This window comes from Olea europaea, unplaced genomic scaffold (genome assembly GCF_002742605.1).
Source record: "Olea europaea var. sylvestris unplaced genomic scaffold, O_europaea_v1 scaffold990, whole genome shotgun sequence".
Classification (NCBI taxonomy): Eukaryota; Viridiplantae; Streptophyta; class Magnoliopsida; order Lamiales; family Oleaceae; genus Olea; species Olea europaea.
Window position 1 is genome coordinate 116,464 of NW_019268410.1, and position 16,393 is coordinate 132,856.

At 43.7% G+C, this 16,393-nt stretch overlaps 1 protein-coding gene across 1 annotated transcript; it reads left to right on the plus strand.

Annotated features, from left to right (window-relative positions):
- Positions 1–4,679: 4,679 nt before the first annotated feature.
- On the plus strand, positions 4,680–7,381 carry LOC111392843. Its single transcript, XM_023018236.1, has 5 exons — positions 4,680–4,856; positions 4,992–5,166; positions 5,260–6,111; positions 6,712–7,007; positions 7,328–7,381. The coding sequence occupies exons 1-5, from the start codon at positions 4,680–4,682 to the stop codon at positions 7,379–7,381; spliced, it is 1,554 nt and encodes a 517-aa protein (XP_022874004.1).
- Positions 7,382–16,393: the final 9,012 nt, after the last annotated feature.

The window sequence follows — 16,393 nt, forward strand, 5'->3', positions numbered from 1 at the left end:
ACAATAGAGCGAGCTTTGAGGAATAAAGTAGAAACGGAGTTTCAAGTAGATTTCAAATTTTACTTGCAAATGGTACCATGTCCAATGAAATACGAGTCGGAAAAGCAGTTTCAACTAGTCTACACCATTTCAAAATTCAGGAAAGTTCAGGATGAGTTCATTAGGAAGGTTTACTGCGATCTCATATCTTCATCGGAGGGCTTTTCAAGGACAATGTATGAGATATTGGATGATTTCATACTTGACAATCGAGTAAAGAAAAAGAAGTTTTTCATCACCTTTCAAATAAAGAAATGTGAAATTGTTGTCAACTCTTCGAGTTTCGAGGAATAATTTGCAAGCATGTGATCGATGTACTTTTCTATAATAGCATCACTTCACTGCTTGACACCTACATATTACGGAGATAGAGGAAAGATGTAAATAGAGCCCACACCAAGGTCGCGGTCAACTACTACAATTTGAGTAGTAGTCCAACCCAATTGAGACATGACAAAATGTGTCAATCATTTGCTTCGCTTGCTAACATGGTTGCAGAGGACAACGAGCAAAGCCGTCGGGTAATGGAGTGGATAGAATGCAAAGAACGAACAATGAAGACTGTTACGCTCCGATTATATACGCCTGGGATACCGAAGTGTCATCTCACCTCCGAGGCCGAGATCAAGTGGACCCCCCGCAACACCATTTATTCCGACCTAAAAACGACCTTTCCGAAACTTCTCCGAAGTGATATAGCGATTCCTACTATTGATCTGCCGAAGCATCTCACCTCAGAGGTCGAGATCAAGTGGACCCCGGTTAGAAGATCCGCCACCAATTTGAGATTTGTCTTACAGCTAAGGCTTAAATTGATTTGACGTCTCCATGAGACTAGTTGATGTGACTTATCCACTTTACGTCAATTCAACTCAGAGGAAACAAACTGTCTGCCCACTCTACAAACGCGGCTGATTAACGCCTATGAGCAGACGCTTCATACCGTCGGATATATACACGCGTTCCATATCCAACGGTTCATACCACCTATAAATACCCAAGGTTTGGCAAGAGGCAAAGGTAATGAAACTCTTAATACACAGCACTCCATAACAAGTTTATATATTCTCATCTCCCTTTGTAGATCGATTTGTATAGCTCCTGGGTACTGTTCCAATCACCCAAACCTGACTTGACCGTCGGAGTGTGTACGGCCGCCACCACCCCCGTTGGTTCCGGCCGTGTGCACCTGACTATTTGTTGATTGTGCGCAGGGAGGAATACGTGGAGTAGCTTTCAGTTGGCCACGTGGAAGGACCAATTTTCGAGGTCAACAGATTGGCGCCGTCTGTGGGAACCACTCCCCATTCGAAGTTTTGCGTTCTCCATCGGAGAAGATACCGGAAAATCGACGACTAACCCTGAAAAGGGGACATTCTTGAAAAAGAACAAAGTCGAGTTACAATTCAAGTTCTTACTACCCTTGAAAAAAGAGGTAGGATGAGCTACAGCCATGAAGACGACAATCCCATGAGAGAGGCCTCTGAAGAAGAGGTACTCCATAACAATGTTACTCATCAGAGACCGCATCACCGGCGTCGTCGAAGCGGAAGAACAGCTATACTCACTGAAGGAATGGCTCAGATAGCTGCAGGTATGAGAGACATAGCAGCTCAGAATATGGCGATGCAGGAACTCCTCTTGCAAGCCCAGGGACACCAGACCTATCAAAGGCCCCAAGGATCTTATCTGGTGCGGGAAATCCCTTTATCTCACTCTCGGGGCCATATGAGCTAGCACACAGAATGCCCCCTCGAAAGAGAGATGAACGCCGAAGCAACATCTTATGTGCAAGGGAGTCATCCATCAGAACCACCCTTGGGGGACAACTTTCCTCAAGAACACAACGACCAAAGGTCGGTAAGCGTCTTCGACCGCATAGGGGAGGATCCTAGCAATAGGGTCCGCCCAGCAAGAGGATCAGTTTGTCCGGATCGCGAACAAGAGCATGTTCCCCCTCCTCCTCCTAGAAATAGGAGGGAGAGGAGAAACCTAGTCGATTGGGGAAGTCGAGGAGAAGCACCTCCACCATCCCAGGACATCCAAGATGATGAAGGGTCAGAGGGGCCCTGTCGATCTTATGAGATTGACGACGATGACGATAACCTCCCTTTCTCAAGGGAGATTCGAAGCTTCCCAATGCCAGCTAACTTCATGCCCCCTAAGATCCCCATGTATGAGGGAAAGGGGGATCCGGAGAAGCACCTAACAAAGTATATGACACAAATGAGCCTTAGGGGAGCCTCGCCTGCTCTAAAATGCAGAGCCTTCCATTTAACACTAGGCGGAGCCGCCGAGGTATGGTACAGTAGGCTTCCTCCCCTAAGCATCAGAAGTTGGCCAGACTTGAAGAAAACATTTTTGAACCAGTACCTTTCACGCAGGGAAGGAAAGGCGCCAATTCAACGCCTGCAAAACATGAGGCAGGCCCCTGGAGAGACGCTAAAAAGCTATCTCGCCAGGTTTACAGACGAAATTACTTACTGCGAACAGGTCACTGACAGGGAAGTCCTTTCAGCCCTGAAAGGTGGGCTCAACATGAACACTTTGTTTTGGAGGGACGTGCTCAGCAAGAATCCCTCCACATACGACGAGCTAGTGGAAATGATGAGAGTGGAAATTGTTAGTGAAGAAATGATTGATCATCGCAACCGTGCCGCGCAGGGACTCCCTCCTCCTCAGAGGCAGGTAGGTCGAGGTCCCGCAGCACACCTTGTTACTCAACAATGGACCTAAGCAGGGCATACCATAGCTCCCACATCCGGACAAGCCCCAGTTTCCGCCGCATTGAATGCAGTGTCGGTGTTGACATATGATAATGCCCCTGCTGAGGCGGGACCATCTAGAAGAACTGATAACAATAAGAAGAAGAAAAAGAGGCCAAACAGACCCTTGGTAGGAGCAAGGTTTTGTACATTCCATCAACTATACGGACATGACACCAGCGAGTGTCGTGATGCCAATCGGCGCCCTGATCGAAGCAACCCTCACACTTCCAGCAGAAATGAACACCTTCGCAGATCCACCTCCCCGAGGAGGGGAGAGAGAGGTCACCAGGAACTATCTCCTCGTAGAAGAGAATCGAGGAACCGAGGCCAATCCAGGCAGGAGAACCAAGCCCAATTTTCGAGAGGCTAGGTCATCAAGAAAATCGATACCATCATTGGGGGACCCCACGTCGGTGGCAACACCAGGAATGCCCAGAGAAATTATACAAGAGAAGCTAAGGATCCCCCGATGATCACTTACATTGTTGACGAATCGTAATCAACAAACAAGATGGCCACAATCACCTTCTCCCAGGAAGACTCAGAGGGAGTTCACCACCTCCATTGCGATGCTTTGGTTGTAAGAGCCGTAGTAGCTAGAAACGGATTAAAACGCATGCTCGTTGACAATGGCAGTTCCGTGAACATATTGTTCGGCTCCACTTTTGACAAAATGCAAATTGAACATGGATTGATCCCCATGATCGACCCACTATTTGGATTCACTGGGGACAGCATCATCCCACGAGGGCGGATCACCCTGCCTGTGGAAATGGGTTCGGCACCCCTAGTCGCCCAGCATTTCATGGAATTTCTGGTGGTAGATCATAGATCGGCTTATCATGGAGTATTAGGCAGACCCGCTCTGAAAGATCTTTGGGTGTGACATCCATTCACTATTTGTGCATGAAATTTCCAACCGAACATGGAATTGCAACAGTCCGGGGCGATCAGATGGGCTCCAGGACATGCTACCTAAACTCGCTGCGTAAATTCGAGCACCGAACTGTTAATGTAATCCTAGCTGACGTACCCGTTGAAGTCGGTACGGACGTGGGAATGCTCGACGCCCCTGAACAAGGACATACCTCTGAACAAGAGGGAGACGTCGACATGGAAGAGGCCCCTAAACAAGGACCCCCTCTTGATGAGTTAGACCCCCGAATAATCGATTATGAACCAAATGCGACCCCCATGGAAGAATTGGAAACTTTCCCCGTCAACCTTGAAGACCCCACTCAAGTCTTGTGAATAGGGAAGTCATTATCACCTGAAGCAAAAACTGAGATGATACGTTTCCTGAAAGGAAACCTGGATGTCTTCGCATGGAAACATGAAGATATGGTGGGAATAGATCCTAGGATCAGTTGCCATCACCTTAACATCAACCCCTCCTATGCTCCCCATAGACAGAAGAGGCGCGCCCTGAACCCAGAACGGTACGAGGCACTGAAAGACGAAGTAAGCAAACTTAGCCGTAGTGGTTTCATCAGAGAGGCCATAAATCCGAGGTGGATATCCAACCCGGTTCTGGTGAAAAAGTCCAGCGGGAAGTGGAGGGTATGTGTGGACTTCACAAACCTAAATAAGGCGTGCCCCAAAAGACAACTTCCACTTCCGAGAATTGATCAACTTGTGGACTCTACTGCTGGGCATGAACTACTGAGTTTCATGGATGCATAATCAGGGTACAACCAGATACCCATGTTCCGACCTGATGAGGAAGCTACATCATTCATTACGGACAGGGACCTGTATTGCTACAAAGTTATGCCCTTCGGATTGAAAAATGCCGGGGCCACATACCAAAGGTTAGTCAACATGATGTTTGCCGAACTCATTGGCAAAACCATGGAAATCTACGTAGACGACATGTTGGTCAAAAGCCTCCAGGCAACCGAACACGTGAGTCACATTGACCAAACCTTCCAGATACTCAGAAAGTATAATATGAAATTGAATCCCCTCAAGTGCACTTTTGGAGTGGCATCAGGCCAGTTCTTGGGATATATTGTAAATCAGAGAGGAATTGAGGCAAATTCGGTAAAGGTAACGGCCTTACTAGAAATGAGGTCACCTCAGAAACCGAAGGAGGTCCAAAGTCTTAATGGTCGGATAGCCGCACTCAGCCGCTTCATCTCCAGAGCCACTGATAAAAGCTTCCCTTTCTTTAATGTATTGAAGCAAGGAAAGAAATTTCAATGGATTTCAGAGTGTGAAGAAGCCTTCGAGGCTCTGAAGAAGCACCTCGGGGAAGTACCCCTCTTGTCGAAACCTCAACCGAATGAATCTCTATTACTGTATCTAGCAGTTTCGGACGTGGCAGTCAGTGCAGTCCTAATCAGGGAAGAAAATGAATGTCAATTGCCAGTGTACTACATCAGCGAAGCACTTCTCCCAGCTGAAACACGCTACCCAGACATGAAAAAATTAGCACTCGCACTTATCACAGCCTCAAGAAAGCTGAGGCCATATTTCCATGCCCACTCAATACAAGTTCTCACCAATTTCCCTTTAAAGCAGGTAATGCAGAAAATAGACGCGTCGGGACGCCTGCTTAAATGGGCCATCGAGCTCAGCGAGTTCGATCTAACGTTCCGACCTAAACACGCCATCAAGGGCCACGCCCTTGCTGATTTTATGGTTGAGTTTACCAAAGTCCCAGAAATGGAGGCTATAATGGAACCAGCCGAGCCCCCCACATTGAAATTATTCGTAGATGGGTCCTCAGGAGAGGCTGGCGCGGGGGCAGGGATCGTGTTAGAGAGCCCGGAAGGCCATATGCTAAATTGTACAGTAAGGTTCGATTTCAAAGCCTCGAACAACGCAGCCGAATACGAGGCCAATCTGGCAGGTCTAAGGCTCGCTAAGGAAATGCGGGTCAAGAAGCTCCTAGCAAGCAGTGACTCTCAACTCATAGTAAATCAGGTAAATGGGAATTTCGCAGCCAAAGATGGTAACATGCTTGCGTACTTGAAGTTGGTTCTGAACATAATTCCCCATTTTGAAAGGTTCAAACTGACTCAAGTCCCCCGTCTAGAAAATGCACATGCAGATGCCCTCTCAAAATTAGCCAGTAGCATGGACTCAGAGCTGCTAAACATCATCCCCATTGAGCACTTATCAAAGCCTTCCACCTCCGAAGGCGAAGAGGTACTATGGATAGAAGGCACCCCATTATGGATGCAGCCCATAATCGCGTACCTGAAGGAACAAACACTGCCTGCTTCCAGAGGCGAAGCGAGGAAATTAAAGAGAAGGGCTGCACACTTCGTTCTGCAAGAAGACACCCTTTACAAGAGAGGCTTCGCTTCGCCCCTTCTTCGATGTGTAGGCGGCGAAGAGGCCACATACATACTCAGAGAAATACATGAAGAAATCTGTGGAAATCACTATGGAGGAACGGCTCTGGCACACAAGGTTCTCCGTCAAGGCTACTTCTGGCCGACCCTGAAAAGGGATGCTTGCCAATTTGTCCAGAAATGTGACAAGTCCCAGCGCTTCTCGAACAAACAAAGATAGCCTGTTCAGAGCCTCTCTATAGTAACCAGCCCTTGGCCATTCGCCAAGTGGGGCATCGACTTCATTGGTCCACTCCCAAAAGGGAGAGAAAGCGCAACTTTCGCCATTGTCGCCATTGACTACTTCACTAAGTGGGTCGAGGCAGAACCCCTTGCCCAAATTACCAAGGCTAATACTATCAAGTTCGTTTGGAAAAACATCATTTGTAGATTCGACATCCCCCACTCCATAGTCTCTGATAACGGGCGGCAGTTCGACAATAGGAAGATGCGAGACTTATGCGACAAATTGAGCATAAAGAAGGACTTCTCGACACCTCATCACCCCCAGGCGAATGGGCAAGTTGAAACAGTGAACAAGACTATCAAGCACACCCTGAAAGGGAAACTGGATACCTCAAAAGGGGCTTGGGTTGACGAACTCCCCCACGTCCTCTGGGCTATCAGGACGACTTGCTGGATTGCAACCGCTGAAACCCCATTTTCCATGACCTACGGAGCCGAGGCAATGAGTCCGGTCGAAATTGGGGTCCCATCACATCGACGGATACATTTCAATGCGATCAGTAATGACGAGGCCCGAATAAGCGAACTACACCTCCTTGAGGAAAAGAGAGATACCTCCCAAATGACCCTGGCAAAATATCATCGAAAGATGACCCACTTTTACAACTCCAAGGTCAGAAATAGAACTCTCCGCTTGGGCGACCTCATCCTCAGAAGAGTTTTCCAATCTTCAAAACCAACCGGATCAGGAGTTTTTTGCCCGAACTGGGAAGGCCCTTACCGCATCCGATGGGAATCCCGACCTGGTACTTTCGAAATCGAAGATATGTCAGGAAGGGCGCTGCCTCATAAGTGGAACATCGAACACTTGAGGAAGTACTACCAGTGATGAGACTGTGTTCCGATCCGATCTCAATATATTGTAGCGAATCAATTGTCCCAATCTGATCTCAGTTGTAAAATTCCCTAAGTGATGGAATCGCCTTTGTAAAGGGTGGTGTGATTTATCTTAGTAATGGATTTTCAGTTCCAAGCCATATCAGTTAGTGAATAGTTTCCTCAGTACTTCAGAAGGTTCATTTAAGCGATCCGATCGTCAATTATTAGCTGATTAACATCAAGCGGCTCTTCATGTTTCCCTAATTGGTCTGATCTCATATTATTAATAAGTTGGCATTAAGAATCGCTTCATACTCGCTTAAGTGTTTAAACTTATGTTAACTTAAGCGGTCCGGTCCACAGTTATTAACTGGTCATTGTCGCAAGGCAATTAGTCTAACGTTTGTCGTTCATACAAGTGTAAACAAAGAAAATACAAAGAAGCAGAAGCCCAAATACTTAACAAAAATTTCTCATTTCAGTTCATAAATTTAAGTACATTGGGGGCCGAAGCCATTACAAGATAACCCTAGTCTGTTGGAGGGACTTCAGCATTGGCCGCCTCCTGGGCCTCCGGAGCCTCCTCGACAACCTTATCAGGCCGACCTCCAGTTGGCCCCCCCAAACTCTACCTCCAATGGAGAGATGTCTAGAGTGGGATGCACCTCTTTCAGTCGACCCAGTAAGCTTTGGGCACTCCATGAGGCCCAGAAGTTGGCGAAGTCGTCATACAGGGGATGGTCTTCGAAGTGGTCAATAAAGTTCTGGACTGCCACCTCCCCCGCAAACTTCAATTCCTCCTTTAAAGAGGTAATCTCTTCTGACTGGGCCTCTGTCTGCTGCCTCAGCTCTGCCTTTTCTTTGTTGGAGGCCTCCAGAGCACCGGTGGCGAGCTTGTGGTGCTCATTGGCGTGATCAAGTCGTCGAGTCACAGCAGCCACTTGGCATTCCACCTCATAGAGCTCTTTCTTCAGCCGCTCCACCTCTGCTTGCACAACAGTAAGCTGGGCCTCAGCAGTTTTCTTCCCCTCCTCTGCCTTTGTGGCTTTGGCCTGGGCCGCCCGCACAGCATCCATATAATGCATCGCCTCCTCGAGGTGCTTGGCGAGGTCCTTCCTCTTAGAGTTCAGATCCTTCACCAAGCCTTCGAACTAGATGCTTGTGCTTAGGGCCCGAGCCACACAGGCGCTGTTCGCAGCCACTAGATCTTCAGCCGTGCAGGAGGCGATGTGGTCCCTCCACTCTTCTGTCCAATATTTATTGTGGACCACCGCCACCGTAGTTGTTTCCCTTACGGGCCCTCAGGATTGGTGCCCAGGAAATCAACCTCCTTAGAAGGACGGGGCCTTTTTCTCCTCTGCTGCCCCGGAGCTTGATCAATGGGCACTGCAGCAAGGGGTGCTGTGTCCGGGGCAACGACAGGCTCAGTTGGAGCGGGGCTTCTCTCCGGGAGGGCCACCCCGTGGGAATGGTGGTCTGCCTCAAAACTGGGGGTGGTCTCACCATAGTTGGGCGTCTGGGAGAGGCGGCAGTCTTCTTGCCCTTCCTTCGAAGGTCAGCCTCCGGGTCCTCCTGAACTTCCTCCTCCGTCGGAGGCTGGAGCCTCTTACTGGCCTCCACCAACTCCTCCATTTGCTTTTTATACGAGGAGGAGGAGGCCTTCAGTGCCCGTGCCTCAGCCATCATTTTCTGGATGGTCTTGAAGTCGGGGCGCACTGGCAGCCTCTTGTTAAAGTTATCTGCAAAGAAACAAATAAGGAATTAGTACAAGTCTAGGAAGTTCGGAATAAAAAGTAAGGACTTCGGTCCTATTACCTTGAGACGCCATTAAATCGTGAGTAATAAAATGGATGTTCTTCCGGATCAGCCTGTGGTAGGACCTCTTCTTCTGAGGCAGCTGATAAATGACACAGATGGTGTCGAAGTCCTTCGTTGATAGCTCGCACCGAGGAAGAGAACCTACAAAGGAAACATAACTGTTAGACACAAGTCGAACCGAAGAGGAATAAAAGAAGCAACAACTATACTCACTGAGTGTTGAAAACCTCGTTAGAACTATAAGAGGCACCAGGGGGTCCCCCTCCATCGTGTCCCATCGCCCTGCTGCCCAGCACCATGAGCTCTTCCATTCTTTGATGGAGCTCGGCAGATCGACCACGAATGGAGTGTGGGAACCCCATGACGTAAGGTAGTACCAACCCCGGGTCTTCTCCCCCCTGGAAGTAACCTTGGGAATATAGAGGGTCTGGAAAATGGAAAGGGGCATCTCCACCCCTAATGACGCCTCTTTCCACAACATCCAGGAGCCCACCATCTGGCTCCAGGAGTTCGGATTGAGTTGCGTCGGGGTTAGCTCATAGGACCTAAGCACCAACCTAAATAATGGGTGGATAGGCAGCCTAAGTCCAGCCCTAAGGATCGCCTCACTAATGGCCACACAGCTCGGCCTTGTGTAACAGGCTCTCTCTTTCGGCCCGGGGAGGAAAGTCTACGCTGTCAAGGATCCTATACTCTGTCCTAAGTCTACCCAGGTCGGCCTCCCTTAATTTTGATGGGTAGTCCGACGCCCCCAACGCACAGAGGTATCTGGTGGGCTATCTGGTCGTTTCCATATGTTCTCCCTCCCCCATTATTGCCCCAACTATTTCTGAGGAGGTCGCCACAATGGGCTCGTCCACCCTCACTATTTCTAAGCCCCTCCCCGAACCAGAACTCCCATCCGAGGCCATTCTTTAAAAATTTAAAAGCCTAACTAGGTGCTAAAACTTACGGGTTTGGAGGTTTTCCTAGCCGGAAATGGTGTAAGGTCGCCGGAAACCTAGTTTTTCTCACCGGAAGTCTAGTTTTTTCTCGCCGGAAGTGCTTGCAAAACGCCAGAAATCGCCAAAAATTTGAGAGCAAAGTATAATCTTAGTTTTGCAAGGGTAGAAAGTCTGAGAAAACCCCAGAGTCCTCCTTTTATAGAAAAAACAAGTTCGATCTCCACCGTTGAATTCAAATGCGATCAATATAAGCCGTTCGTCGCATCCTCAATCTAGGCCATTGAAATGAAACGCCAGATTTGATCTACGCCCAAGATGTCGCTATGACTTTCACGCTAACTTGAAACGCATCACCTCGGTTACAACCAGCCGTCAATAATAATTAGTAGTCGCAACAGCCTTTTAGGAGAATGGACATGGCACCCAACTGTCACCTTGAAAACACGCAACAGTTGTCAAATCATTTGACGTTTGGGTCGCCTCGGATTGAGCTCCTCCTCCAACTTTACAAAGCTTGGACGCACCTGACGCGAAGGCCCTATTGGGTCATCGCCTCGGACGCTGCGTTTCCTCCCATGCTTCACGAAGTTTTAGCCATCTTCTCACGCGTCGACCTTTTGGGCAGCGCACCGATGGCAGATGAGCTCCTCCTCCAACTTTACAAAGCTTGGACGCACCTGACACGAAGGCCCTATTGGGTCATCGCCTCAGACGCTGCGTTCCCTCCCATACTTTACATAGTTTCAGCCATCTCCCAACGCGTCCACCTTTTGGGTCAGCGCACCGGTGGCAGATGAGCTCCTCCTTCAACTTTACAAAGTTTAGACGCACCTGACGCGAAGGCCCTTTTGGGACATCGTCTCGGACGCTGCGTCCCCTCCCATGCTTTACAAAATTTCAGCCCTCCCAACGCGTTGGTCTGTGGGGTCAGCGCACCATATTCACGAAGCTTCAGTGCACCTTACGCAACGTCCCATGCTGCTTGACCGCCTCGAACGTTACACACAATAACGAAGCTTTGGCACATCTGCCTATTATTATAACCTCGATTGCTAGGACGGATCAACCCCCAAAACTCCCATGACTTGCGGTCCGGTCAAGAAAGCAAGTCCACGCATGATATAAATATTCATCCTTGGACTTAGGGGACCACTGTTACGCTCCGATTATATACGCCTCGGATACCGAAGTGTCATCTCACCTCCGAGGCTGAGATCAAGTGGACCCCTCGCAGCACCATTTATTCCGACCTGAAAACGACCCTTCCGAAGCTTCTCTGAAGTGATATAGCGATTCCTACTACTGATCTGCCGAAGCATCTCACCTCCGAGGTCGAGATCAAGCGGACCCCGTTTAGAAGATCCGTCGCCAATTTGAGATTTGTCTTACACCTAAGGCTTAAATTGATTTGACGTCTCCATGAGGCTAGTTGATGTGACTTATCAACTTTACGTCAATCCAACTCAGAGGAAACAAACTGTCCGCCCACTCTACAAACGCGGTTGATTGACGCCTATGAGCAGACGCTTCATACCGTCAGATGTATACACGCGTTCCACATCCAACGGTTCATACCACCTATAAATACCCAAGATTTGACAAGAGGCAAAGGTAATGAAACTCTTAATACACAGCACTCCATAACAAGTTTATATATTCTCCTCCCCCTTTATTGATCGATTTGTATAGCCCCTGGGTACTGTTCCGATCACCCAAACCTGACTTGACCGTCGGAGTGTGTACGGTCACCACCACCCCCGTTGGTTCCGGCCGTGTGCACCTGACTATTTGTTAATTGTGCGCAGGAAAGAATACGTGTAGTAGCTTTCAGTTGACCACGTGGAAGGACCAATTTTCGAGGTTAACAAAGACAGTAAGGTCGATTGCGTAAGTAATAACGTGTCGCAGTATGTTTTTCAGATAGCGTTGGATGATGGAGCATCACAATATAATGGCAAGAGAAGTGTACAAGATCCGAAATTCTCGAACAAAAAAGGTGCACCAAAGAAACTCTGATGGAAAAGCCATTTGGAATCGAATTTCAGTAAAACAAAGGTTTGTTTTTATTTTGTAAGAAGTACATAGTAGTAGTAATTATTTGTATGTTATGCAATCCCGTCCAACTTCAACCAAGGGAAGGAGACCTTAGGCAGGCCCAAGTAAATTGGGAGAAGTTGAATCAGTCTCGTACTATATGTAGGCACGAGTCTCATATTCATAACTTTTGATGGTTCGTCTCATTCGATTGATCATTGAATATGATTTGCACATTTTAATTACATTATTATATGGTGTAGGGTACTGGCGAAAGTCGTGCATTTACATACCAACAAACGTCTCCCAATTTCATCCCATCAGCTTTGACAAATGATGTAAGGTCAAGGTAATGATATGGTTGAACATCGATAATCTCTTTCAAGTCATACTTCATTTGCGTAATAACTTTTTTTTAGTTCACAGTTGGAAACACAATGTCTAATTACTATCCAAATGTACCTCACCAACATGGCACGAACTTCTAGTGTTGGATGAAGAAAATTGATGGACAAATATTCACAAGGTAATTAGGAGTTGAGATGGTTTGTGTTTCTTTGTACATAGTATACAAAACTAACTAATGCTAGATTTATTTTCTACTTGGACTTTTGAAAGTTGATTAATTTTGTAAACTAAATAATAGATAATTGCTTGGTGCAGGTTCACAAGGTAAAACTATACACAATAACTCCTTGTTTGATGGTCATTATTTTGAGGAAAAAAATAATAATGTTTTGAATATTAAATATTTGGCGAAAGTGGTTGAAAGGTAGGAAAAATGAATTTGAATTTAAATGCAAAATATTTTATTATGTGAATTTATGATTGAAAATGAGTATGAAAATTAAAAAATTTTCTTTAAATGGCGACAGACAAGAACTAAGTAAGCAAACTATAATATTGAAAATTACAATTAGAATATGACCGTAACTAAGCAAAAGGAAAAACGATATATAAAAAACACTACACATGTATGTTCCCCATTATCATAAAAAAAGGGGTCTTCAAAAATTACTCCATCCATTTGCCAAAAAAATAAAAAATAACATTTATTGTTAAAAAAAAAAAAAGAAAAAAAAAAAAGAGAAGGATCCCACAAGGTAATCCAATATTGTTCTCTACCCTACCACAATTATTTTCAACTTTTCACAATCGCCAAATATTATGATAAATAGGGAATGACTTCATCATGAATGTGAGAAAAAGTTTTGTCACAACGGTATAACACGTGGACGGAACTGCCAAGGCTTGCTCGAGGATTACTTCGACTGGATATGATGGGAGTGGCTTATTTGAGAAAGTAAGTTACGGTTGGTGATAATTTGAATAGTTGTGACTTTTTGTATATACTTGTTTAGATTAGCTGATTGTTTGTTTTATATGATATTCCTAAGCCATAAGTGAGGGTATTAATAAATTTTGATTCTTTCAAAAAAAAAAATTGTGAGAAAAAATCAGCATTCTAAGTAGGGTTGGCAACGGTTCGGTTCGGTCAAAACCATAATTGCACCACCAATTTTTTTGATCATACCATAACAGCACCATAACCACGTAAATTGGTTCGGTTCGGTTCGTATTTTGGTTCAGCACGGTTCGGTTTGGTTAATAACTACGAAAATAAATTATTTTTTATAGGTTCATCCGTCAAATTGATATAAAATAATTTATGAAAAAAGTCAATGAAAACAAAAACGCAATATTTCAAACGAAAATGCAAACATTATTCCAATTTTCAATTGTAAAATATAAATTTAACAAACAATATTATAAAGATAACAATACTAAACTTTTCCTTCATTCTTAATTGTTGTGCATCAAAGTTACTTGATTCATTCTTCTCCACAAGTCTTACTAGTATAGATCAACACTCAAAGTTGATTCCTCTATAGTAAATAAGAAATGTAAGTAGAGAATACAACGATACTACCTATTTCAGAATGGTCTTAACTAAAATTTAAATAAATAAAAAATGTACCTCTTCGTCAGCTTCCTTCTCGCTAATCATTGCACAAGCTCTAGAGTATGATAAAAAAGTAGAATTTTCTACACACAATAGAAAAAATTAACAATAAAATGAGCCGTGTGTGAGTTTGTGGTTTGTGGAGAGTAGCGTTTGCATTTAGATACTGTCATACTAATGCTATTATTATGGGCTAATGGTAAGTGGTTTGACCAGTTGAGTCAAATAGATGTAATGGGGAGGATTTTATTTTAGGCTAGATAGAAAAGTAGTGTAAAGCTCAATAATCAATTCAATTTTTTTTATTTTTTTATTTTTTTTAGCAGGTAATCGGTTCGGTTTCGGTTCGACGGCGTAAATACCATACCCGCACCGCCACGAACAAGTTCATTAAAATAAAAACCATATCCGCCCCATTGCACCATCGGTTCGATTTTGTTCGTCCCATTCGATTCGATTAACCGCCGTTTTTGTTTTTGACGGTTCAAATTGCCATTCCTAATTCTAAGTGCTAATCTTAGAAGAATTTTTTCCATGATTTCTCATCCTAGCCCGACTACGATAATAACACAAAAGGATAAATGGATAATAACTATTTTTCAATAAAATGAGGGTACAGTTTTTGGAATTTCTGCCTGCATTTTGATTGAGTTTTGATAAAGAAAGTGATTTTTTAAAGCTAATACTTATTAAGAGGAACACTATATTAGATTTCATACACGACACTTAAAATTTAAGGTCGGCCCTATGCACAACTAAGCTTTCATACGAGGATATCAATATCAAGATTGAAAGGATAGATCTTATATCCAAAAAAAAGATTTTCGTACTTTCATAATGGCATTAATAGTTACCGCCATCTCAAATCGTGAAATATTTGCTCAAATCTTGCAGTGTGTGAAATCTTTATGGGTAATTACAAAGATGACAATCAGACTCGTCGGCTCAACTCGAAAAAAGTTCAAGCCGGTCCAGCTCGAGGCTCGAAGGCGCCGAGCCCTATTTCTAGGAGTTGGCTGTAGCTGGGCCAGCCCGTTAAAAAAAATAATAAATACATAATTTGGCTTGGCCTTAGTCGAAAGCTCGGGTCAAGCCTTAATTTTTTGCTCGGGCCAAAAAAAACTCACTTTAAAAAAGTTCGAGCAGGCTCGGCTTGGCGCGACTCATTGACACTCCTAGGTAATTAATGCAAAACGTCTTTACCTTTTAATATTATTGTACAAAACGTTTTTACCTTTTATTTTTTGGCATTTTCACTCATACTTTTTTACTTTTCATTACTGATATAATTCCTTTCATCCAATTTCTCAATAAAAATTAAAAAATAGTAAATATACCCTCCTATTTAAATAATAGTAAAAAATAAAGAAAAACTAAAGAACAAATTGCAATCATACTACCAACTTTTTAAGAAAGTACAAATGAGTCCAAATAAAATATTAAAAGGGTAATTAGTATAAAACGTCCATACCTTTCAATATTAATGCGCAAAACGTCCCTAACTTTCATTTTTTGGCAATTTCAACCTTATTTTCATATTTCATTGCAAAAATCATCATTTTCATCTATATGCTCAATTAAAAGCTATAAGATAACAAATATATCCTCATCTTTAAATAAAACAATAATAAATATAATAAAAATAAAGAACAAATTGCAACTATACTTCCAAATTTTTCAAAAAAATATAGATAAATTCCAAATAAGTAATTCAAAAATGAAAGTGATTTTTGATTTTTGATTTTTAATTTTTAATCATTTATTTGAAATTTATTGTACTATTTTGAAAATTTTGGGAGTGTTGTAGCAATTTATTCTTTATTTTTCTTTTCTTTATTTTTGTTTCATTTAGATAGGAGGGTATATTTGTCATTTTATAACTATTAATTTAGAAAATGGATGAAAATATTTTTTTTTGCAATTAAATGTGAATATAAGTATGAAAACACCAAAAAATTAAAAGTATGAACGTTTTACACAATAATATTAAAAAGTATGGACATTTGTGCTAATTACCCTTTTAATATTTTATTTGAACTCATTTGCACTTTTTTTTAAAAAGTTTGGAATTATGATTGCAATTTATTCTTTGATTTTTCTTTCTTTTTTGTTTTATTTAATAGGAATGTATATTTGTCATTTTATATTTTTTTATTGAGAAATTGGATGAAATAGATGTTTTCGTTATGAAATGTTAAGGTATGGGCAAAAATGTCAAAAAATAAAAGGTAAGGACATTTTGTACAATAACATTAAAAGGTAAGAACGTTTTGTGCTAATTATCCAAATCTTTATCTGCGGCAAAGAAATGCACCCAAGATGAAAGTGTTCGCAATTGAAGTGAGCCAAGGAGCCGTGACATGTTGCACTACTAAATGAATACCTGCATATAGCTTCTCCGTCGACAATAATAAGGTAGCT

Bases quoted from the DNA above. Each gene is read 5' to 3' on its own strand.
- LOC111392843 (XM_023018236.1), top strand. From the start codon at position 4,680: ATGTTGGTCAAAAGCCTCCAGGCAACCGAACACGTGAGTCACATTGAC. The intron at 4,857-4,991 runs GTAACGGCCTTA...AATGTATTGAAG, and splicing joins TTGAGGCAAATTCGGTAAAG to CAAGGAAAGAAATTTCAATG. The intron at 7,008-7,327 runs GTCAGAAATAGA...GCCTTTGTAAAG, and splicing joins CCCACTTTTACAACTCCAAG to GGTGGTGTGATTTATCTTAG.